The sequence below is a fragment of the Phlebotomus papatasi genome, chromosome 3 (genome assembly GCF_024763615.1).
Source record: "Phlebotomus papatasi isolate M1 chromosome 3, Ppap_2.1, whole genome shotgun sequence".
Classification (NCBI taxonomy): domain Eukaryota; kingdom Metazoa; phylum Arthropoda; class Insecta; order Diptera; family Psychodidae; genus Phlebotomus; species Phlebotomus papatasi.
In genome coordinates this window covers 7,160,089-7,185,747 of record NC_077224.1, presented here as the reverse complement: position 1 = coordinate 7,185,747, position 25,659 = coordinate 7,160,089, and the positions used below count along the sequence as shown (strand labels likewise).

Here is a 25,659-nt window from a genome sequence, read left to right as displayed (position 1 = left end):
TAGACTACGCACATAACTTTTGTAGTCTGTATGTGAGAATCTTTAAATATTTCATCACTTTCATCCTTTGCAAAATGCATCAAAAAAAAAATAAAATAACACAAGTAAAATGGGCAAGGAAAAAAAAGGAGTTAAAATCAAATGTGAGAATTGGAATGCAAATCATGCAGCTGTGTGACGATTATTTTAATCTAAATCGCGTCTCCGTTTCACTCAATTATCTATTTTATCGCAAATAGATGCACTAAATTACACTTAATTGCGCGATCACCGTGTTTTTTCGATAACTATGCACTCACCAAAAACAATACACCAAAAAGCAATAATCGTTCTGAGATCATCTGCGGAATGTCGATTCACTTCACAGAGCCACTTCTCATGAGATCTCTCCTTCAAATTGCATCTTTCGTCTGTTACCATACCAAAAAGAGTGTTAAAATATCTTCGCACACTCCTTCTCATCCTTCTCTTTAAAAATTTTTTTGCGGATAGAACAAACCCCTATTAAGAACATAAGAAGAATATTAAAATTGCCAATGTGGGCGATAGAGATGATATTTTTTTGTTGATAAATTTTTCTTACACCTTTCAGATGATCTCTTCGGGTACTCAAGATTTGGTAAGATCATATTGTAAACAAATTACTCTTAACCTTTAATCGGGCAGGTTGGATCTAGTAGACTTTAGAAGACAATTTTTTTTTGATAAAAAAACACCACAATTATTATTCTTGCAAATTTTGTATACCGTAAAGCAGTCTTTAGACTTAGAGGATTAGCCCAGGTCCCAAAGGTCTCAAAATCACAAATAGCAAGTATTTTTATTGCTTTTTGTGAGCCTAATAGGTCATTTATCTTCAAAACTCCAATCCAATTAGAGTAGTTAATCCACATGGCTAAGCCTTATGCCCTAAACACACTTACGACTTAAGCCGAGAGACGACTTAGTGGAAAATAATGGAAATGTAGTTTGAACATTATTTCTAATATAATTACGCTAAGCCGTCTCTCGGCTAATCCCAGGGTCTGTCAAGGTCTTTAGGTCTGAAGCCCGTATAAATGCGAGTGACTTTGTCCCTTGAGGGTGACTTTAACACTTTCCTGTTTGTAAACTTTTCCTTACTGTGTTATCACACTTGCACATTAAAATTTTATTATGATTCACATTAATTGTCGCTGGTGAGAGTCCAAATGTGTAATTTGTGTGTTTGAATCATTTTATATTCAAAATTTGATTTATTTGTTGATAAAAAGGTAGACTTGGCCCGCAAAATTTGATATAAATTGATTTATGGCATTAATGCGAAAAATTAATGCGATTTTCTCATTAATTTTTTAATGTGAAAAATGTTTATGCTTTAGGTAAATTTAAACTTATTTTTGCAGACCAAGTCCACTTCTTTATCAATAAATAGAAAAATCCCAAATATTAATTGACTCAAAGACACAAATAACATATTTGGACGCTCACAAGCGACTATTAATGTGAATCACATTAAAATTTTAATGTGCAAGTGTGATAACGCCGTTACTTCTAGAACTCCAGGATGGTCTTTACCGATCCGATCTACCATATCTGATCTGAAGCTTACAAACAGAAGAGGGTCAAAGTCAGCCGCAAAAGACAATGTTACCGCATTTAGGACCCAAATTGACTCAGGCTGCTCCTCGAGATATTTAGTCTGTAAATTTTGGCACTAATGGATTAGGTGAAAGAAATTTCTACAAAGGACCTCTAATTGGTTCTAAGTCCTAAGTATTGCCAATTTTGATGGACTAAATATTCTCGAGGATCAGCCTGAGTCTATTTGGGCTCTTACGGTACCTAAATATCATTTTATAACGTAAATGGTAACTTTGACTTAAAGACGATGACCGATTTTGATTATTTTATGAATTATGCAACGTTTAATTCTAGTGTAATTTTTTTCAAAAATGGTTGTGCTTAGAAATTACTTTAGTTAGTCTTTTGACCTACTTTGACTTAATTTTACTGTTTTTTTTTTCTCACAAATGGAATTTTTCTTGATTATATTGACTTAAGAATCTTAAGTCTTAATAGCCTATCGGTCCATTCGATTTTGAAAAAATCCAAAGGGTTGCTGTTGTAATTAAATTCTTATCGGTCTCTCGTGAAATGTTACGCGAAACCAGAAAGACCTAAAAATTGTTTTGAACGACTCGAAACCCAAGAAGAAAACACAATATAGTTTCGCGAAATCCTAGAAAACCATTTTTTTTACTAAATCCATAAATATTCAAACATAAAGGTTTTACGAATTCCGACATTATCATAAGAAATATTTTAGAAAATCGGTAAAACTCAAAAAATGCTACGCAAGACCTGAGGAACTAAAAAATTCTCATGTAAAATCTGAAAATACCCAAAAAAAAGTTTCGTGAAATCCCAAGAAATCCAAAAAATTTGTTGTGAAATATGAGAAATCCTAAAAATAATTCGCGAAAACCAAAAAGTTCTTGAACCCCAATGCCCTAGACACATTTACGACTTAAGCTAAGAGACGGCTTAACGTAATTGTATTCAAAATAATGATTAGTCTACGTTCTCATCAGTTTTCTACTAACTAAGCCGTTTCTCAGCTTAAGCCGAGAGACGAATTAGTCAGAAAGTAATGCAAATGTAAGGGAAACTTTTATTTCTAAACTATTTAAATTATCTCGCCCATTTCTTCAGTGGGCAAGCATCCCTATAATGCCTATAAATTCCGATTAGTCTTGTCCTCTGAATTCGAATATCTGATTAAAAAATCGCAGTGTTCCTCGAGGATCCCAATTCGCTATCTCTAACCGTTCGGTTTCTAAATCCAGTTACTGCTATACAAATCAGACGAACAGACAAAAGATCAAACAGCGTGACAACATTTCTCAACAAACGTATGACTGGTCTGTGTATTTCCATTCCATATTGTTATAAGAATTACTTATCTAGGTGATGGGGAAATTACGATAATTGCAAATCCATGTCACGAATATGCAGAGAAAAGTTATCCTCAAGGGTCAAGAAAATCAAGGGAATACTTCTAATACTGGAAAAACCTAAATATTTCCAAAATTTTCCCTTGAGTAGTTGATGAAAACATCTTTTTGATTTCCCAAACGTACAGATTTTTCTATAATATCCTGAACAGACCTATGGGGAAGTGGGGCAGCTTTGAAAGTGGGGCACTCTTGAAATTGGAATTTTTCTCCTATATTTAAGTGGAATTGAGCCATATCATAGTGTAATTTAGCTTCTCAATCTGTTTGTGCAGCTAAATTATATCACGATAAGGCTCAATTTTATTTAAAAATAGCTAGGTTTTTAGTACAATCTATCCTTCCGGTGAGCGTCGGAATCTGTTGATCAAATCCTATAAATCAAACACACAATATCACCAGAGCTTTCGACACTTATCATCGTATTTTCTTTAGGATTTTTATCACAACTTCCTCTACTTTCTTATGCATTAACTTTTTACTGACTGATAATTAAGTATTGTGTGTACTGTGCATAAAAAAAGGTAATTGTTAGTGCGCTCCTAACCAAATTCAAAAAACTGATGTATAAGAAAGTAGAGGAATTATTGACAAAAATCCTAAGGAAAAGACCAACTAAGAACGCCTTAGGAAGACACGATAAGTGTCCAAAGCTCTGGTGAAATTGTGTGTTCGATTCATAGGATTTCTTCTGCAGATTCCGATGCTCACCGGACGGACAGATTGTTCTAAAAAACCCCTTGAATCAAATTTTGTCCGATAGTTTATTCAAAACCAGTTAGAGATCGGATCAGGTTTTACTGGTTTTACCCATTCGTTCTCAATATAATAATGCCCTTTCCAAAAACCAATATTTCAGTTTTTTCGTAAAAATCAATCAAAAAAAGCGTTCCGGAATGATAGTAGGGTAAATTAAGCTAATTCAAAACCTACCCCAAATGGAAATTTTTCTCTATTCCAAATGGAAACGTCACTCTTTTCATGATAAATACAGTACTAAATTACTATATTTATATATTTTCTATACCACAGTTTCATTATTTAGTTAATTTTGTTCCATTCATATTCTCAAATTTTAATTTGTTAATTTCTCAGAAAAATTAAAAGTGTACCTTTTCACCATTGAATTTTTCATCGATCAACCATGTTTTCCAGTGAAAAACACAATATGGTGACTGTTGTTTATTCGTTTTGTTTAACATTTATGTCATATTTCAGGATAACTTTAGTTAAATTAAGTGCTTGTCTTTATTGTTTACCGTACTTGAAGTTTTCAAATGAAATAATTACCTATTTCGTGAACAAAAAGGATTTTTCTGAAGTGTCTGCAAATGTTTCAATAGGAAATCCCGGAAATATGATTTTTTGGAGAGATTTTTTTATTATTTTAGATGGGAAAGGAAAAAGACCAGGAAAAAGTAAAAAATCCTGCAATCAGGTGCTCTTAAACAAGGTTTTGGAAGCCTTTCGTCGCGGTTTCACTTATTGTTTGTCTCCAATTAGGACGTTTCCCTTGTCTCCATTTGGATTAATATGTTTCCAATAGAAGCATTTTACGCTCGCGTATTTTTCTTGTATTTAAGAAGTTTTCAAATTATATCTGAAGAATTTTCACTAAACAGTAATATTCTAGAAGAGTCAAGGAGCAAATTTATGTAATTCTCTTCAGAAAAAATATGAACTTAATGTGTTGAATCTTCTGTCAAAGTTAAAGCATCTGGAAATGGTTTTGAATTAGGACATTTACTCTAGTGGCTAGTCGTGTGATAAAATCGGTGCAAGTCAAATCTTAGATACAGTCCATTTCAGTTTACATTGTAATTTTGCTGCCCGCTTAAAGGTTAAGTAAGATTTAGTACTTATCACCCCAAAGATTGAAAAAGAACCAAAATTCTTCCATCTGGCACCTAATATATTTAAATTTTATCTGTTGTCACACTAAATTGAGCACTCATGGCTGGATTATTGGCTAAATTGTCCTATGATTTGCCAATAACGCTAAACGCGCGCGCAACTTGATGACTCTGGCGACGCCATATTTCAACTTGAAGTGCTTCATTAGGCAACAGCTAATCGGGTAATTATTCGCAATTAAATGGGAGTCGTAAGTGCGAGAAGACGCTGTTAAAGACATTTTAATTTCCGCGTGAGAACAGATAGAGAGTGAGAGAGAGAACTTCGACCAGATAAACAACCACTTTGTGTTCATCGTTGATTTTGCTTCGGGGCCGCGGCCGCTGAAATTTTACCCGGCCGCGCAGCGAGATTCTCCAAAAAAAAATAAAAAAAAATAAAAATAATAAAAGAAAAAACAGGTGCCAGACGACTTGACTTCCTCACCCAGACTCTCCCGAAGAATTGCGTGGTGAGACTCTTCCTCGCGACTCTGTGACACTCCTCCGATGTTTTCCCTATTCTTGGCCACGTGCCAATCTCGCACTTTCAAGGCACATACACACTTAGAACAAATTGGGGAGCAATCAATCGTGTCTATTTCACCTGCTATTTTTTTTAAAACCACCTTCTTCTTGATATGCTCTGCACCTCCAAAGAATTTACCTCTCGCACGGGGGGCACCCACGGAGCCCTTTAACACCTCTCGCAGCCCCATAAGTTATTTGCTCATTGTCAATAATGCCTTGTTCTGTGGTTTTTCCTTTCAGGTGTTCGTGGCAATACAACGTGCAATATTTGCTTTAAGACATTCGCGTGCAACTCTGCACTCGAGATTCATTACCGCAGCCACACTAAAGAGCGACCCTTTAAATGTACAATTTGTGATCGTGGTTTTTCCACAAAGGTAAGTCCACAAACCCCTTCTATCAGTAAAAAAAAACTTATTTTAAAACACTTAAGAATTTTCCCTAACGTGCTACATTTTTTTTGTGATTTTCAAATTAATTCCATATATAATAATCTGCTCGCATATTTATTTTTCTCTTGTAATTTACTTCTGTATAGGGGAATGTTGGCATGGTTCGAACAGAGTGAACCTTCAAACAACGCAAATTTTCTCTTTATTTGTAAAGACCTAGTTCGTCATTTCTTAGCCATAAGATAGATAATTATTAAGCTCATTAAACGAGATGATAAATGGTAGGTCAGCCCTTTGCAAACAAAGAGAAAATTCACATCGTTTGAAGGTTCACTCTGTGCGAACCATGCCTACATTCCCCTATATAGCTCATATTTTCACCCTTGCGTGCATTTTATTTTCTTATGTCCGTAAAAAAGGAAATTTTCAAGTGCAAATCATATTTTTATGGTGGTAGATTTATTATTGAATTATAAACAACAACTTTTCACTTAACAATTAAAGATTGTGCAGAGATTTTCAGAAAACACGCAACTGAGAGAATTAATAAAAAAAAAAGACTTCGAAAGTTGTTAGTGTCGCGAATTTTTATGACAGTTTCCGGCTTTTTTTACAATACCTTTTTAATTTTGCCATCAAGATTATACCCCAGCCTGATGGTTGAGCATTTATTGTTTCTTCATAAAATGTTGCCAAATGAAAAGCATTGTTAAACGCAATAGCTTTTTAGAACGTTTGGAATTCGTAATACTAAAGCGGTCGTCAGACTAGAGGTTTAGCCTAGTTCCCTTATGTCTGAGAATCCTAAATGGCGATCAATTTTATTGCTCTTTAAGAATCTAACAGGTCATTTGTCCTTAATAACCCAATCCTAAGTTAAATTTTCCAAAATAATCTTCAGTGATAAGAAATTATAATAGTTAAGCGAGTTAAGCCATATGGCTAAGCCTTGGGTCTAAAGCCCCGTATAACGCTGGGAGCGTACTCGTTACAAAACCTTATTATTTATTGTAGAAAAGTACAAAAACATGGACTCTTAATAAGTATGCATAATAAGAATGTTGTCTAGATGCTAACTTTCCCGAATAAAATAGACATTGTATCTTCTTGAAAACTGTTCCTCCTTCAGTAGCGGATAGGGGTCTTTCCTGATTTTGATTTTTGAACTATGCCTTCAAAGAAATTCAAAGCTTCTAACTTCAAGCGATCATCGAAAAATTAAACTTCATGATATGTATTAAAATTTAAATTTAAATATTTATTTGTAAATATGTAAAAACGGTCATGTGGCAAAATCTATTCCAATTTGGAATTTTAAGATTTCCTCACTGTTTCAGATCAGAATAAAGAAAAAAGAAGACCTCGAAAAATTACAAGCTTTCCTCTCAAAAGTACTTCTTCTTCGAATTTAGAAATAAATTCAAATTACCGCTTTGTAACATATCCCAAAAATGTCCGATTTTCTAAATTCGGTGCAAAGGCTTTAAATTTGGATGACAAGAGTTTCGTACATACCACTCGACTTTTTCTTTCGATTCATAATGAATCTGACTCAAGACAATATACAATTATGTGATCTTGTACCTTACATTTCCTGAAAGGTACAAAAAATCACTCATTCAATGCTTTCTTCTACTAAACCAAAATCAATTCTAAAAATTAAAATTTTATTAAAGAATAGTTAACAGCGTTAATAGGTTTATTTTACGAAGAAAAGAACAGTTAATGCTACTTTTACGATCAGCATCTTTAATCGTGTATCTTGCGGTGAGGCATAAAACAAATTTCTTAAGTAGTGCAATTTCACTAAAAATATAATCCAATCACCTTTGAAATTGTATTGATTTTTCTGAATAAAATTAGGTTATAGGATTCAAAAATAAAAGAAATATTAATTATTTTTTTATGAAAGTCATTTCAAAATATATCTAAAGCCATAAGCAAAATAGGTCCTTATAAAAAGTTAGTTTTTCAGAAATTTTTCCTGAAGGGGGTTTACTATTTGATATCTGAGGCATTTTCAACTTTTATAAATTTTACAATTTAGGAAAATTTTCTTTGAAAACGTAGAAGAAGAATTATTTTTCTATCAAGCTAGAAGAATAGAAAAACTTGGAAGAAAACCTATTCTTAATGCAATCCTTAATCAAGAGATATTTCCGTTTTCATACCATTTTGCTTAAATTATTCGAATTGCAGGACTATGACCATATGGAGTAAAATTCGTAATTCCGGATAATTCGGTAGTCCGGATAAACAAATTTGGACATTCGGGCTATTATAGTCTAAATAATAAGTTGAGATTATTAGGAATCTTAATTCAGGTTTTGTATTAATTTTCACGATTTTAGTGCACTTACTTTACACATGGCACGATCGTATTTAAGCATTTAATATGTAGAGGAGACCGGGGATATTTGGGGCACTTTTCCTTGTCGTGTCTTTGCGGCATTATTCCAAAGAGCCAAAAACCTATTCTATACTATGGACCATAGTATATTCACAGGCATTGACTTAATTGGGGCAGTTGTAAACACAAATTTTTATGTCCAAATTACTAGGGCTTATGCCAATCATATCTTCTTCAGGGTATAAGGATTCCTTTGTATCGGCTTTCAGTCGCCTTTAACAATTATACGTGATACATTTGTGGGCTGCGGCCTCGCGTTTATGTTTGTTTTATCATTTAATTCTTTTTTGACCTTTTTTAATTCGAATTCATAATTTTATTTTACGATATTAACTATATTTTTTTTTACTTCATTTGCTTTTTTTAAATTCTTGTTTTGTGCTTCCACTTCCATTAAAAAAAACCATGTTGTTTTTGGTTTGCTTTAAAACGCGACGTGCAAGTTTTTTCATTTTTGGATATGTTTTTGAGATTACACAGGCGGACATTTTGTCCTTAGGCGAAAATACCGTTGAATCATTCCTAATAACGGTTTTTCAAGGTCAAAGGTTAAAAAGACACTAGAGAGCGCATTTATGAAGCGAATGGGCTCAGATTTGGCCTCTTTGGAAAGGTCTTGGAATTTCCTATAAAACTGAACTGGTTCCAATCGGTTTTGAATCGGTAATGAACCGGTTCATAACCGATAAATAATTTTTATACGAAATTCAATTAAATTACTCCTGAGGTGTATTTCAAGAAATATTTTGAGTGATTTATAAATGGGTTCAAATCGGTTGTGAACCAGTAATGAACCGGTTATTTAGCGATAAGCAATTTTTTACCGAATACGATTTTTATTACTCTTTAAACTATTTTGTGGAATTTATTGAGTGATTTATGAATCGATTAAAATCGATTGTGCACCGGTAAACGGTAAATGATGCGAAAGTGGTTTTGAGGTTTAGCTCTAAGTCACGAGTTCGAGAATTTCGCAAAGCCTGGGACGCTTTACCACCCCTTTAATATTATCTTCAGTTTCTTTCGGTGTTCGTCAGGGGATTGTCTTCTTCCTAAAACCAAAAAGACTGAATTTTTCCAAAGTTTTCGACCTTCAGTATGGGTCTTCATTAGTGGGCTGAGAATGTTTTATTATTTTAGATAATCTTCTTTTAGACAATTTTAACAGCCTTTCTTACTTACTCAATTTACATCTTTTAAATTATTTGGAATCGTCTTTCGTCCTCTTAACCGTAGTAAGTAAAAGAGGCTATTAAAATTGTCCAAAAGAAAATTATCTAAAATAAGAAAACATTCTCAGCCCACTAAAGAAGATCCATACCGAGGGTCGAAAGCTTTGGAGAAAAAAGAGTCTTTTTGGTTTTGAGAAGAAAACAACCCCTGACGAACACCGCAAGAAACTGAAGATAATATACAACTACGTCAGATATAGTTTTCGAAAATGTAATTTTTAACTTCAAATTCATGTTAATTAGGGAAAGTGTCCAAATTTCGGCATACTAATAGACTCTCGCTCAATCGGTTTTTTTCACATTTCATTTTGTAGCAAATTTGCTAAAATTCGCCATAGTTCCTTTTGTTTTATCGTGATTCTTTATAATTGAACGCTTTTTGTGGAATTTACAATAACTGACGCCCTAATCTCTCGACAATTTGAATGACATTTTGCCCCATGTGCCCGATTGAGAGAGAGTCTACTGTAATTGCATGCAAGCGCCAGTCCTAAGTTTAAAATGCAATATTTTTAATACAAATTGAATATTTTTGTTACTTTTTTTTCAATAAAAAGTGTTGCTTGGAACATTGTAGACAGTTTATCGTCTTTATTTTCTTTAAAATCGTTTTTAATATATTTGGCCTACAGGTGGCCTATTCCGGCCACCTTCATTCTTATAGTTCCTTGCCTTTCCAGAATTCTTCCAATGCCTTTCAGATCATATTGTTCGTCGAAGAAACATTTTTTTGTTATTTTTTCTGTTGTGTAATCTCAAAAGTATGCAAAAACTAAAAGTTCACGAAGATTCGAGGGGCATAAAATGTGGCCGAAATTGCAAGCTGGTCGGAATTTGGTACATTTACCCTAATCTCTTATAAATTCTTCATTATTTCGTTGCATACATGGGCAGGTAGTATAGAACACATATTTTTGGTCAGTAAACTAACAAAAATGGCACTCAATGGGTCAAGTGGTGGATGACTCGCTCTATGATGCAAGTGTCCCGGGTTCGAATCCCCTTTAGGTCACCAGGAATTTTGCTGGCGTTAAAGGTGTTCGGATTGCATCCAGTGAGCTTTCACTGCACTTGATTCCACGGGCATGGGACTGACAATCTCATCCTGTACAAGAAAAAATAATAATGCATGTCTTGAAATCCCCTTACGGGAAGGCCTTGTTCCTTCATGGAATGTTGTGCCAGTATTATTATTATTATTATTTGCCTCTATGTTCCCTATGTCCGGAGTTAATAAGTAAATCTCTGTGTGTTTTAATCGGCAATTGAAAACGTGAGAAAATCTTTCAGGTGAAAGAAAAAAGGATCAATAACTGAGACATGTAATAAGAGAATTATAACTCGTTTCTCAATATTTCAGTGTGATATTTTTGTGAAAGATAAAATAACTGGTTGTAAGGTAAACGGGCAGAGAGATATAAAAAATCATACCTTATCTCATTAGCATAGGAATTGTGGTTTATGCAAAAGCCATAAAATTTTATATTCTTTCGGTAGTTATTCGCCTCTTGACTTTTTTGACACATTTTTGAAAGAAGAAGTCCGCTCGAGAAAATAATTGTGGCAAAGAAGAAAGGGTATGGTATTTTTGAAGTTTTAGTATATAAAGTATATTAAATTGAGGGCATACGATTAAATGATAATCCGCCATAAAGGCGCGTCGTCTAATAAACTCTTGTCACTCGCCTCATAATTCACACGTCGTCTAACAAGACTCCCATATATACATTTTCATATTTAATTTATATTAAAATTCATATTACAAACGGTAGGTAATTAATGATATAATTTTTGACATAATTAATTTACTCTGCTATGTCTGCAGTGTGCATGGTGCAAGAGGAAAAGGGAGAAGATGGGGGGGTTTCTTGAAATGTTTCGTGCTGTCAAGTGTCTTCATAGTTCTCTGAATTTTGCTAAAGTTATATACATAAGATTAGAACGATATAATGTCTTTATAGTAATTGCTGAAAAGCGTGGAAATAATTATGTGAAACTGTATGGGAACAAAAATGCCATGAGACATTGAGGCAAAAGAGAAAGAGAATCTCCCAGACACATTAGATGAAAATGATGAAATTAATTTTATTTATATATATAAATTGTTGGAACTTGTAAAAGAGGAAAATTATTTCACATTTGATTGTTTTACTCTCTTGTTATAAAATTGCGAGAAATGAAATTTCCCATTGCACGAAAATGCATTATGGTTAGTTTTGCATATGATAAATTGAGCCAAATGCCAGAAATTTCATATATACAGAACAAAATATGTAGAACATGCAATTTATTTCACTTTGATTCTTCATAGCGACATTACGTGCATATTAATGTGTATACACATCTTTTCTATGAGGCTTTCATGCGAATTTTATTTGTTATTAAGACATCCTAATTGGAGTCAAATACTCCTGATGGTGTGTGGAATGCTTTTGACAAATAGCCCAATTTACTTTAATTAAATACTGAAATATTATTATTATATATTTTCATGACAACTTATTAATGTTTTATGCTCACTTTGTGCAACATTTATGATTTCAGTCTAGCCAAATTACATTATAATCAGTCTCATCTACTTATAGACCTTAATGGCACTATGAGAATAATATAAGTGGCATAAAATAATTGATTTAAAACAAAAATGCATTCTATTTGTCCATATATGGCTTTGTCATATTAGACACATTTTAACCAGAAACTAAAAAAGTCACTAAAATGTCCCTGATCATTATTCTCTAATTTTCTATTATAGAATGAAGAACTCCTCCATACATCCTTTCACACATCCAAACGAGTAAGTCTATTATAGCTTATCTCATTTAAGAAAAAAAGAACGTTTTTTTATTTAATTTATTTATTTTTATTATAAAAAACCTTAATAGATTTTTGCCTCATTTTCTTTTCTTCCTTCAAAATTTGTGATAATGATAATATTTTAATTTTCTCTTTGTGCTAAGCAAAATCGCGCAAAAGCATTAAAAAAAATGCTTTTAAAATCTCATCTATTTTTTTCTTCTTCCGAAAAATAAATTAATTTTACACTCTCGTCCAATTTGGAAGCTGAAGTAGATGATGAAAAAGAAGAAGGAAAAAAAATATACTAAAAAAAGGAAAACAATCTGTGAAATTTATATCATTCGTTTCTGAAATGAAATAAATTAATTATAAAACTTAATTTACATATTGAGATTGATATCAAAAATTTATACAGCAGCATGGCCACCATCAGTGCGTAATATAGAGATTTTATTTATTTAATTAATTAAAATAAATAATATACACTAACACGACGGTGAATATGTAAATTATTTACAAATACCCAATTAAAAGTTCATATCTTCGATATCAAAAAAAAACGAAAAAACTCTATGCTAGCGATTTCTGGGCAGTTTAAAATTCATTTCGTATCTATTCAGTTTTGCTGGTCGTTATCACTAATATTATTACTCATATTTATCCATGGCATTTTGCTCAAAAAAGGCTTTTATAACTATTGCATAAAAAAATCTTCATTGGTAGTTTTTGCAAAACTTTTTTTTTTTTTTTGAAAATTCCGCATTCCAAATTGTCATGCTGAAAGCTTGTTTTTAATCTCCAAAGCTTTATCTCTGTCGGCATTGATGTTAAAATTGCATTTATGACAATATTTATATAAATAACTTAAGTCTATTAACAATATTTTTAGATAAATTAAATAATTTGAATTTTAAAGAGTTACTTAAAAAGAAACTGCATTAAATTAAAGCTAAAAAACCAGACTATCCGTATTAGTATATTTTAAAATTAAGTTTGAAATATTATTATATTACTAAATAGGTATTATTAACTTATCAAATTGCTACAACTAACCCCTGAATTTTGAAATTAATGATGAAGACTTTGAATTAAAATATAACAAACTTCAAAATTAAACTAAGCTAAAATAGGTTTATCTATTTCTATCTATCTGTAGCAACAACGCCTTCAACCTTTAAATAACTGAGAATTTCAATCAAGTTCAAGTTGTTGTTCAAGGATAAACAAAATATAATACAAGATTTTGAGTTTTTGATCTTATTTTAAAACGATTTTAAGACCGGTGCCACCCAAAATCCCAAACGCCAAAATACCGAAAAGCTAAAATCCCGAAAGCCAAAATTCCGAATGAGACAACATCCTAAAAAGCCAAAATACTGAAAGCCAAAATTCGGAATGTACCCAAATCCCAAATGGGTCAAAATCCCGAATGGGTCAAAAACCCGAATGGCCCAAAATCCGAGAGCCAAAATTCCGAATGGGGAAACATCCTTAAAAGCCAAAATCCCGAAAAGCCAAAATGCGGAACGTGCCCAAATCCCAAATGGGTCAAAATCCCGAATGGGGCAAAATCCCAAAAGCCAAAATTCCGAAAACCAAAATTCCGATGGCTTATAAGCAAGACTCTAATTTTTCTATTTCTTTACTAAAATTAAAAAATAATTAGTTTCATCTTGAGGATTTCATATTTACACAATTAAAAGAAATAATTTACTAATCATTAATTTAATGTATTTAACAATTAAATATTATAAATAATTTAAATGTAATTCATCCCTTTTTAACACTCCTTTTAACTTTTTGTATTAATAATAAAATGAAAACAACATTTTCTTTGCATTACAGTACAATTTCAATAGTATAATTGCCTGAAAAATACAAATTTTTAATTATATAATATGATTATAATTTATAAATTTGAAAGTAAACTTCGTAAACTCGTAGCAATCTTCTTAACTACTTTTATTGAATAAGAGCCTGAGAAGATCTTAACTGGACAATTTTAGTTAGTGTAACAACAAGACTACAGCAAGATTATCACTAAACACCTTTACGCAATTGAACTTGCACTGTATATCCAATCTCTCGAGATACAGAATATGACTTCAATAGTATAAATGAGCTTAATTTTTTTTTTTAAACGGATGAGAAACCGATGCTTCAAAAACATAAACCATTTTTTCTGAATATTAAGATGAAGAAATAAGTTTCTGTAGTCAAAAAATTGTTTTCGTTTTTGGGACACGGGTGTCTCAATCAAAGGGTTGACAGTTATGCTACTGCAGTTTCTTAAAGCTTCTTCGTCTTGCTATTTTCTATGCTTCTGCAGTTTTCTTTTTTTAGTAAATGAATTTAGATTAATAATTTACTTACTAAAAGTTCTCTTAATATTTTGATTAGTAAATTTATTTTAAATTCAGTTTAGAATTTACATTCATTTACGCAATTGGAGTCACACTATATTTCGATTTTTCATAGAATTTTAAATTTCTAATGAATTTAATGATTTATTTATTTATAACCTCTAACAAAATTAATTAAATTAATTACGGAAATAAGTTTTAAAATAAAGAAATGTTGATCGTGTATTCGTTGCTAGAGCTAGGGATCAAACCAGAGCTGCAGGCTAACGTTTTTGGATTTTCAGCTAACCTCACATAAGTTAACAAAGGTAAAGTGCCCTCAAGTTGACCGGTTTCTCAACTTGGCCAGTGGAATTATTTAACCAATTTTTGAACTTTTTATAGTCAATTTCTATGACATTTTCATTTATTAGCATTTTGTGTAATAATAGACCTTATAATGTTAAACCGGTAAGACCAAATCTAAGTAAATTGATTAAATAGATAACCCGGGTAACCCCACTGACCGATTTGAGAAACCGGCCGACCACAGGACACTTTACCTTATGTCACTAATATACTCTATCCTTGCTTATAACTTTCAGAATGATTTTTTCAAAGGGTTTTTCTAAGCTGATATTTTTTTTTTCATTTTCTAATGATCTTGAATTTCACCTTATAAAAATTACCTTCTAAAAGTCAATAATAAAAGAAGTAAATTTCTAAGAAGTGTATTTCTCAATTTATTGGGGGTCAAAGAACTTGAAACTTCTTGAAGGGACTTAAAAGGTCCTTAAATCCTGAATAATGGTGCAATTCCAAAAGAAAATGTTTTTTAGCACTTCACTGCTCTCAAGTGTTTCTGCATTATCGACTTTTCCCTGTGTTGATTTCTGCCTCGACTGTTTTCTCTGGAATCCTCGTTGTGTTCTAAAATCACTAAAGACTCGAGACAGGAAACAGAATAATAAAGAAAAGTCAATTATGTATAAGTACTTTACTGTTCTCAAGTGCTTCTGTATTGTAGACTTTTCTATGTATTGGTTTCTGTCTCGACTGTTTTCTCTGAAATCCTCGTTGTGTTCTAAAATCACCAAACAGTCAAGAGAGGAAGCAACACAAAGAAAAGCCGATTATATAAAAGCACTTTATTGTTCTTAAGTGCTTCTGCCTTATCGACTTTTCTTTTTTTCGGTTTATGTCTCGACTGTTTCCCCTTAAGATGATTAACTAACGGATGGAGCATTTTAATTCAGAAATGGTATATTTTTCTTAAATTCTTCATAATTTTTAAGTCTTAGACCCCACAAAAATAAGTATAACACGAAATGGTAGGCATATGTACAGAGAATATATTTTTATTGAATTTAAAATGTTACTGGTGTTACAAATAGAAAATTTATCTGAAAAATTCAAAAATTGCCAATTTTACGTCTTTTTCATATAGGTTTCAGGGACTATTATCCTCGTGCAATCATTATAAATTTTGAGCCAATAACATAACATTAGATACTCTTTTATTTGGTAAAGATTTTGAAATGATTGCATTTGGTTTTATACTATAACTAAAAAACACTTAAGAAAAATATACCATACTTTTGTACGGAAAATGTATGAGAATGCTCCGCCCTGGTTTCCCCAGAGTCTCGTCGTATTCTGAAACCACCAAATAGTCAAGACAGGAACCAACACAGAGAAAAGTCGATAATGCAGTAGCACTTGAGAACACTAATGTACTAGAATTAATGCTAATTTTGCATTGGAATAGCACCATAAGTCTGAACTGATTATGAAGCGGTATTGAAACGGTTATTAACCAGATATACTAAAAGCTAGACGCAAAATGTTTAAAAACAAGATTTGAAGGACTTGTTGAAGGTCCTTTAGTAAATTTAGAAAGTCAACCAACTCCTGAAAAATTCTTAGAACAATTAATTAATTGTTAGTATGACCTTACTATAAATTCTTCTTTGATAATTTTACGGTTTACGCATGGCTTCTGCACTAAAAACTGATTTTCATATAATTTATCTCCATGCTATTAGTGATTCCCATTTTTTTTCTTTAGCTCAAATGTGCAATAAATCTCTGGTGTATAATATTTTGCTGAACATGAAGAGGTTTAGTGAGTGGCATCAGAGAATAGAGAGTGTATAGTATGTGTGATGCAATTAAGCAGACGCTGTAGTGTCTAGTCGATCCATGTCTAGGTCTCACTCTACTGACGACAATTTGTTGTGCCGGCTGCATCTTGTGCGAAAATTATTCCACGAAAAACGTAAATTAGCCCATCAGGCTATAACAAGTGTATACTATGAGTATGTCTGGGATATTAAATGTGTAACTCTTTTTTTTTTATCTTTTATTTGACTAACTCTTGAGGAAAAACCATCTGGAGATGAGCAAAAGGGAGGGCAACAACCTACATTTAGCCAAATGTCTCATTCTCTACAATGGCTTTTCCGAAATTGCAACATAGCATTATGTCCCTCTTTTGCCTATCGTCAATCCCAAAGATATTTTGTCTCCAAGAGCTAATATGAAAATACTCTCTGGGACTTTATAAACGACTGAAGAATTGTACATATATATATGTTAGCATGATGGGGCTATTTTAAGGTACACACCACAACAATAAGTAATTTTCAGGCAGTTTCTGAGTAATGTAAAAAAATATGAGCGAGATAAAAAAGTTTATGAAGTATTTACGCATCGTCGAAATAGAAGAAGAATAACTTATAAGAAATATTTTGGGCATTTGCCAACAATTGTCGCGACTATAGGCTAATAAAATATTTTAGTGATACATCGCAGCATTTCTCTCTGTTGTGTGTTCAATTTTTGCTGAAAATCTGCACAGAAAATGTCAAATGGGATTGGGTGTGTGATTGTTTGTGGTATAGAGAAAGGAGAATGAAATGTAAGAAGAAAAAAAAAGTATATTGACTATTGGCATTCCGATTGTCTTCTATCATGCTGAAGATATCTCTTAAAGCATCAAAGGCACAAATAATTTTCAATCGTATGCCTGAGAATTGGAGCCAATAGATTATGCATTGCATTTTGATGATGGGGATGCGTTAAGAATAGAAGAATGCATTTCAACTGAACGAATTATATCGCATTATTGTCATCCTCAGGGGACTTATATAATTTCAAAAGAAAGAGTTGACCAAATGAGATGGTTAATGTCATGAACTCTTGCAGGGCAATATGAAGCAACATATGCTGACGCATAAGATACGAGACATGCCACAGCATATGTTTGGCAACTCCACGGCGCCCTCCTCGGAGGCATCACAGATGCGCCAGGAGAATCGCTCAGAGAGCAGTAGCAATTCCATGGATGGTCGCGGAAGCAACCACGAACAGGATAATGATCGAGAACGCTCTATGCCTTCGCATCTTCTTAGGCGATCGTCCCATGATGGTTCTCCCAATGGGGAATCAATAAAGCACGAACCTGGTATGAAGAGGTCTCCGTCGGAACTTGATCATCCGTCGCTTCCGAAACGACCGCTAAGTAAGTGCCTAATATCCTATTCAAGTTATTTTCTATATCTGTACATCTTCGCCTGCTACCTAATTTTCGCTGCAATGGGAATAAGCAAAAACCGGTCAAGAGGCTCCTATATCAAAATTGTTTACTAACGCATATCCCTTCCTAACTTAAGTTGCCATTTTGTTTGTTCAAAGTCCAATTCACATACAGCAAAAATGCATTATGTTCTAAAAACGTCATCAAACCGACAATGTCTGCAAAAGACAGTACAGTCAATAAATGGACCGTTGGGTATCGGACCGATGTTGATCAGCTGAACGCTAGGTTAGTCATTCGAATCAACTGGCCCTTCCGAATAGTCGAATACTTTGAATAGATCTGAACATGATTGGAAGATCGAGTGGAACATGTCTTCTGATTCGTCGATCATTTCATCAGTTTATTGTACGGAATTAATAATTCCGATTCAAACGGTTGACTAAATGAGTCTCGTCTTAAAACCAACCAGTAGGGGAATTCTGTAATTTTCGTGGCATTGTCACGCATGAGTTCGAAAAATGACTATATCAATCGAGCTTTTTTTGTCATCATATGAGTTCGAAAATGCAATTCATTGAATTTTTTATGAAATCCCTTTACTTGATGATTTTATGAAAATACCCTACGTCTTGGTTGGTTTGTTTAACCAAATTCATTGTCATTTGAATTGCTAGAAATCTGAAATATGTGACTTCTGACAATGCCACGTGAGCTCAAATGGCAATGTCACGGCTACAGAATCGCATTTTCGAAAAAGCTCTCTTAAGATTCGAACCCAATTTGTCACATGGCATTGCCAGAGTGTCACATAATTTTCCTACAGGTCAAAGACAAAAAGTTGTAAGGACCAGAGGACAACGGACATAACAATTGATTAACGGCTTGAATAAATCTGATCATGATTGGAAGATCGAGTGGAACATGTCTTCTAAAACGTTGATTATTTGATGAGTTGATCGTACTGAATTACTAATTCCGATTTGACCGAAAGATCAAATGATACGTCATGACCTTTAAGTGTGTCTCGTCCTAAAACCAACCATGTCAAAGACAAATAAATTGAAAGGACCAGAGGACAACGGACATACACAGAATTTGGTGAAAACGGAGTAAGATCTTTTTTCGCTTCTTTCAATTTTTATTCGCACAGAGGAGGATAGACACAGAATGTGTCTATCCTCTCCATGGTAATGAGCTCCACGATCCAATCTTGTCCACCAATCCCAGTGCAAGTCAAGTGTAACGATATATACCTTACGTGTTTCTTCCTTAATTATTCTATACTTGATGAAGGAGACATCGTATTCCCGAAACGTTGTAGCGAATAAAAATTGAAAGAAGCGAAAAAAGGTCTTACTCCGTTTTCACCAACTATTGCACTCCACCAGACCGTACATAGTCGAATACACAGAATTGTTGAACGGTTTGAATAACTTCGCCGTTGTATGTGAAGTCGTATAACTACAAACATCTTGTGTTCACCAGATATCTCCGGTAGTGAAAAGATTAGTCACCTTAAGATGAAAACACTTTTTTTTTTGGTTTTGCCCAGAGCATTCGATCCTGATAGGGATATTCTTCAGTGGTCAACTAAATTATGTTTCCAGTTTCTTAGGGATCGTGTGGTTCATGGGGTTCCGGATCATTACCAGCAGGATGTCAGTGTGGGCGGCTTTCCTTTTTGGAGAACTTTTCTCCCTATTTTTGAACTTTTTTTTGTGTTTTTTTGCGAAAAACTAACTTTTTGTAACGGTGTTCTTTGCTTTTGTCTCTAACTCAGTGTTAGAAAGCTCTGGGCAAAACCAAAAAAGTATTTTCATCTTAGGATGACTAACCTTTTCACTGGCAATCACCGGAGATATCCCTGTGAAATCTTGGGTTGTTGTGTTACACCGCAACTTAATAGAATTCTATGTTCCACAATTCCGGTTACTCTTCACGACAAGACTCTCTGTTAATGCAACGAGATCTGATAAACAACTGCCCGGCCCTAGATCAAGTCTTGTCTCCTTTGGAGACATTTCAAGTGATTTTACGGAATGACAAAACATTTATAAAACGACAGCCTTACATACAGGTGGTTCTGCGTTCTTTTAAACGATAACGCCTCTTCAACGAATTCCCTGTATTAGAGATTTTATTCATGTTCTTAGGTTTTTGTAATAGTGTTGGATCCTTTTGGAATCTTGGTCATCATCAAATGATCTTTCTGAAATACTTATCAATTATTTAAACGTTTTGCATAACTTACATACCACTTTGATCAATTGATCTTCTCATTTAATCAGTTTTATTGGATTTTCATTGATCTGTCATTCTGATCGAGCGGTTCTTAATATGCTTCCAACTGAGAACGAAATTTGTTCATAACTATTCACGAAGAACGCTCTTAATTGGGTGAACCGACCTGACCAGTCACTCGCCTTCACAAAATGAAACTGTTCTAAATGCATTTTCTTTGTATCAGCATTTGTCGTGCCCCCGTTCCCTCTTATGCCCTGTTATAATCTTGACCAAACCCCTGAACGGGTCTCATAGAAAAATTGAGAGGCTCAGCCGAAAGCTCTGGAGATAGTTGATATATTTCCCTGGCTGATTGTTTCTCCCCGAAGACTTCCGGATTTCCCAATTGTTGATGTTGACACTTTCCAATTTAGCGCAACCTGCCTTTTTGTCTAATGTGAATTAGACTTGAAAGATACAAAATCAACCGTTCGTATAAGTGTACATAAACGAAAACCACTTAACTTTAAAAATCCAAATCACTTGGATAATCATGTTTTTCGTTTTTTTGATGTTATTTGCTGGCTGAAATTGCTTTTAGCGCTCTAACAACCCCCTAAAAGAAATAAACGACACAACCACATGCTTTTGCAGCATCTTCCTCTGGGTGTCAGCCAACAAGTGCATCAAATCCACCACCATCGTCTAAGACACCCACCCCAGTTGCACTTCAACGTCCTCCGTCACCTCCACTGCCGCCGATATCTCTTGTAGCAGCACCAAGTAAGTCTCCGACATTGGGCCATAAGCCTGAACTGGGTCTGCTGCCACTGCAGCGTGAAATGGAACGATCGGAGCGGTTGGAGAGGGCAGAGAGGCGTGCCACGGAGGAACGTTCCACGATCTCACAGCCACCATCGAGTGCAGCCTCAGATGGCACTAACAGCAAGCACTTGTGTGGTGTCTGTCGCAAGAACTTCAGCTCAAGTTCTGCTCTGCAAATTCATATGCGCACCCACACTGGTGATAAGCCATTCAGGTGTTCCGTGTGTCAGAAGGCTTTCACAACAAAGGGAAATCTCAAGGTGAGACGAAATTGTACTCGTAGCCTCTGGTTTCATACTCCCTCCGCTTCAAACTAACACTATTATCATTTGATTTTATTTTGGCATCGATACTTTGCTCTTTCCGTTTCTTTCTTTTTCTGTTAACAATCTCATGTCTTTAAGTTATTCTTTACTGAAAGTAGGTGATTTTTTATGGAGATGAATTTAGAACAGGGGACTTAGTGTGGTTCTTTTGGTTGAAAACTCTGTTCGCAGGTTCACATGGGTACTCATATGTGGTCGAACGGAGCTTCTCGTCGAGGCAGACGAATGTCATTGGAGCTACCGCTCAACAGACCGCTGCCCTTGAACCCGCAGGACTCAGAATTCCTTCAGCGACGACCAGACCTCTTCTACCCGTACCTACCGGCCCCCTTCCTTAACGGCATGCAGCAAAAGGTAGATTAAATCTTTTCTTAATCCAGTGTACTTTTATTGTGAGGAATTGATGAAGGCGTTTACAGGAATGTTAGTTTGTTAATTTTGGATCAAGGATTAGCGTTTACAGCGTAAATTTCTATTAAATCTCCACACTTTGATTGCTGAAAGACTTCTTAAGTGCAATATCAATGGATTTTTCGTACAGAAAGATGCACCCTGACCTTCCCATTACTCCAATCTTAACTCTTTCGCGTCACACTTTTATTCAGCACATGAATTGATGTAAAATTGAGTTTTTCCTAATGCTTTATGATCAAATATAATAGTTCTGAGAGGAAAATAAATTTTCCATTGCGTGAAAACTCGGAAAAACCCTGGGTCATATATGACCCTATTGTCCTCAAGGGAAGTGTACATACCATTATCAAAATCTATATCACGGGTTTTTTAAGAGTTTTTTTTTTGCTTGAAGTTATTAATTTGGCCAAAACCATGGCAAACTGGATTGCCTTGATGAACACTGTACTCCTGGTGTTCAAAGAATCTTCCTGGTAATCCCTTGAACAGTCACTGTCACAATATTTTGAGTGGTATTTGGCAAAAATAAACTTATCCAGATATTTATTCACACACAATACAATCGCACAATATGAGACGCTTGCAGAGAACTCAAAAATATTGCAAAATATGTTATAATTCATCAGATATAAGATGAAATGTCCAGGAGCAAGATGTCCCACCTGCATTTCACAAAGAAAAACAAATGTCCCAACTACATTTCGCTATAGGTTTGGGACGAAAACACTGTTACCCTTGGGGACAATAGGGTCATATATGACCCGGAAAATTCTACACGCTTTTCTGGAAAATTGAGAGTAGTTTATTATATCAAAATATGCAATATACAAACTTTGGATATTCCATTTTGTGTTTCTAAAGAACTTTTTGCTGAAAAAATAAATGAATATAAAAAAATTTGAAAAAGAAAGTCATTTCACAAAGTTCGAAATTAATGATTCTTGATCTCAAATATTTTCTTTTCCTGAATATCTGGAGTCTTGAGAAAATTAGTCAAGAATCTTACATCCTTCTATTATGATGTCGTGTACAAACCGATAGATTTCATTTAATGTAAATAGTCAAAAAAAAAAATTGTTTTTCCCCGGGTCATATATGACCCTAATGACGCGAAGGAGTTAATGCATTTTAAGATTTTGCGACGTTGCGTACCATTACTCTCCATGTTTTTTCACCAAATTGACAGTTCGAAAAGCACCCAAAAACACCCAAAGTGAAGCTTTTTATTTTCAGCACTGGCACTGATATCGCCTAATCCCCTTAATTTCACTAGACCTCACGAATTTAGAAGATCAGCCTGATCCTCCAAATTTTAGGCTGATCCCTGAGTGTAGCGACACCGATCCTCATTTTTCGAACTGATCCCTAAGTCGATCCCTGTGTCTATTTTGGGCTTTAGCTCTTTCCGGACCACAACATATCCAGCGAACGAATTTCAGTAAAACTCACTATATTGTAAGTCTTAGTGGTCAAATATGATACTTTTGTAGAGAAAGAATTTTTTCCGCCTCTGGGAAATTGGAAAACTCATGGGTACTCTCGTCCCCAAAAGAACGCAAAGGATACAAACTTCAATTTCCCCAAAGTCAGTATTATTGATTTTGTAGACTATTTGTGCGTGTCAAAGGACTCCTTTACAATGTTGATCACTAAAACAAGAAGAATTATTGACCAGTATCTTGTGGGATGTCCAGGAAGTGGTCAAGAAGACACCAAGTTCCTGCTTGTAAACAGATTCTTCAAAATATTTCACACAAAAACACTTTAACTGTGTTATCACACTTGCACATTAAAATTTTAATAGGATTCACATTAATTGTCGCTGATGAGAGCCCAAATGTGTAATTTGTGTGTTTGAATTATTTTATATTCAAAATTTGATCTATTTATTGATAAAAAGGCAGACTTGACCCGCAAAATGTGATATAAATTGATTTATAGCATTAATGCGAAAAATTAATGCGATTTTCTCTTTAATTTTTTAATGTGAAAAGTATTTGTGTTTTAGGTAAATTTAAACTTCCATAAAGTTTGAACAAGTTTTTTGAAAATTTAAGAAAAAATTGTTTTTCGAATTTATGCAATCTGTAATTGTTAGTTATCATACTTATTGGCCCCGAGAGGTTTTTCCTTATTCTGGTCTAGAATACGAAAAAAGTCAGAATATCTGCAAGGAAGCAGAAAATCTAAAATTCACGATTTTTGACCAAAAATATCTTAGCTCAGGAGTTAATTAGGATCCTGCAAAAAATATCCTAGATTTGGACATCCTTATAGTTTGTAGTCATCCACAAGAATCGGAATTTTATCAATTCTAAGTAGTCCAAAAAAATATTTTTTCCATGGGTACGCAGAATCCCAAAGAAGACGAAAGAGTTAGACTGGATGTCCAAAGTGCTAAAATAAACAAGCGAACTTGCTTAATTCCTGCTGAATTTCTTCGGTTTATAAAGAAAATGCGCAATTAGGGTCATTTTTCTGTAACGTAAAATTCGTGAATTTGTTTCGGTTTCCGGACAAATGAAGCGCTACCACCTCACTGCTCCACCATAAAAGTACACTGTCATAATGCATGCTACCAAAACGGGCGTATCAGCGTAATGCCAAATTGGCAAATGGCTCTGATGCTTGATGTTAAAAGCTTAGTTGGGAGATTGTATCTCATTTGGGTGGTTTTACTCGTGGAATAGCAGCAAGGCGGTGGTCCTGGTGGTTTGGGTTCACCGCCTGGACTGACCAGCAAGTATGCGGGTCTTCTGGGCTTCAGTGGCTTCATGCCGGGCGGTCATCCGTTGGCTGGCGTTGTCCCAGGCGGTGGTCAGCACCATTCGCCCTCGCCATCGCCACTGAGTGACAAGCCACCGTCATCAGTAAGTCCTACGCCAAGTGTAGGGGGCGGTGATGCCGACGGTGGTGGATCACCACGTCGCGATCAGGGTACACCGCAACGGATCTGGGATCTGCATTATGAACGAAAGTCTGCCAATGCCAATGGTACCGTTGGGGGTGATGCAACGGCTGCCATAGAGGGTATGGCCCTTCTAGCGCCCCCAACACGCGGTGAGAGTCTCGCTGCATAGTCTCATATCTGTAATTCTCACATATCCAACGGCAAGATGTCCACCATTACTATCCAAAACTGGATTCCCTCTCTAAGTTTAAGGAATCAAATGCACAGAATTCCCTGCGTAGTGGGATTCACGTGATTATTATTTTAATTTCTTAGATTGATTTTTTTCTCTGACGGAAAAGAAAAGAAAAAGTGCAAAGATTTTATAGAATTATTTTACTGAATAACTGATATACCCTCAATTGGCTGACAGGACGTATGAATAGGGAATTGCTGGAATGGAATTCAATCGATTGGTAGATTAACATGCGAGTAATTTTGACACAAAAATCGTCCTGTTGATATCACTAGTCTTTTACATAAAAAAACAAACAAACAACAATATTAAAAAAGCAGGAATGGATGAAATTAGGACTATTATTAAGAAGTAAAAGGAGAAAAAGAAGAAAAAAAACCTAAAAAAACAAAACTTAAAAAAATTAGACACATAATTTCAATGAGACAATTACACTGTAATAATAAAAATAAACTACTAAAGTAAATTAATAATAGCTATCGTAATAAAGTATAGGGATACAAGAAAAACAACAATTTTTATCTTAGTAAAAAAAATTATCAAAATTACACATGCATCAAAATAAACAAAGCATTAGCGAAAAAAATGGA

At 34.3% G+C, this 25,659-nt stretch overlaps 1 protein-coding gene across 10 annotated transcripts in view; it reads left to right on the top strand.

The window, feature by feature from the left end:
- Nucleotides 1-25,185, top strand: part of LOC129806592 (homeotic protein spalt-major) — a 171,015-nt gene extending 145,830 nt beyond the window's left edge. For 2 of the 10 annotated variants that reach the window (XM_055855286.1, XM_055855291.1), the window contains exons 4-10: nt 593-619; nt 5,660-5,796; nt 12,209-12,250; nt 17,802-18,117; nt 21,013-21,443; nt 21,681-21,863; nt 24,614-25,185. In XM_055855286.1, coding sequence (XP_055711261.1) covers nt 593-619; nt 5,660-5,796; nt 12,209-12,250; nt 17,802-18,117; nt 21,013-21,443; nt 21,681-21,863; nt 24,614-25,003 — 1,526 coding nt within the window. In that variant the 3' untranslated portion in view covers nt 25,004-25,185. The remainder of the gene's footprint in view (nt 1-592; nt 620-5,659; nt 5,797-12,208; nt 12,251-17,801; nt 18,118-21,012; nt 21,444-21,680; nt 21,864-24,613) is intronic. The other 8 variants (XM_055855289.1, XM_055855293.1, XM_055855287.1 and 5 more) reach the window with 7 other exon arrangements.
- Nucleotides 25,186-25,659: the final 474 nt, after the last annotated feature.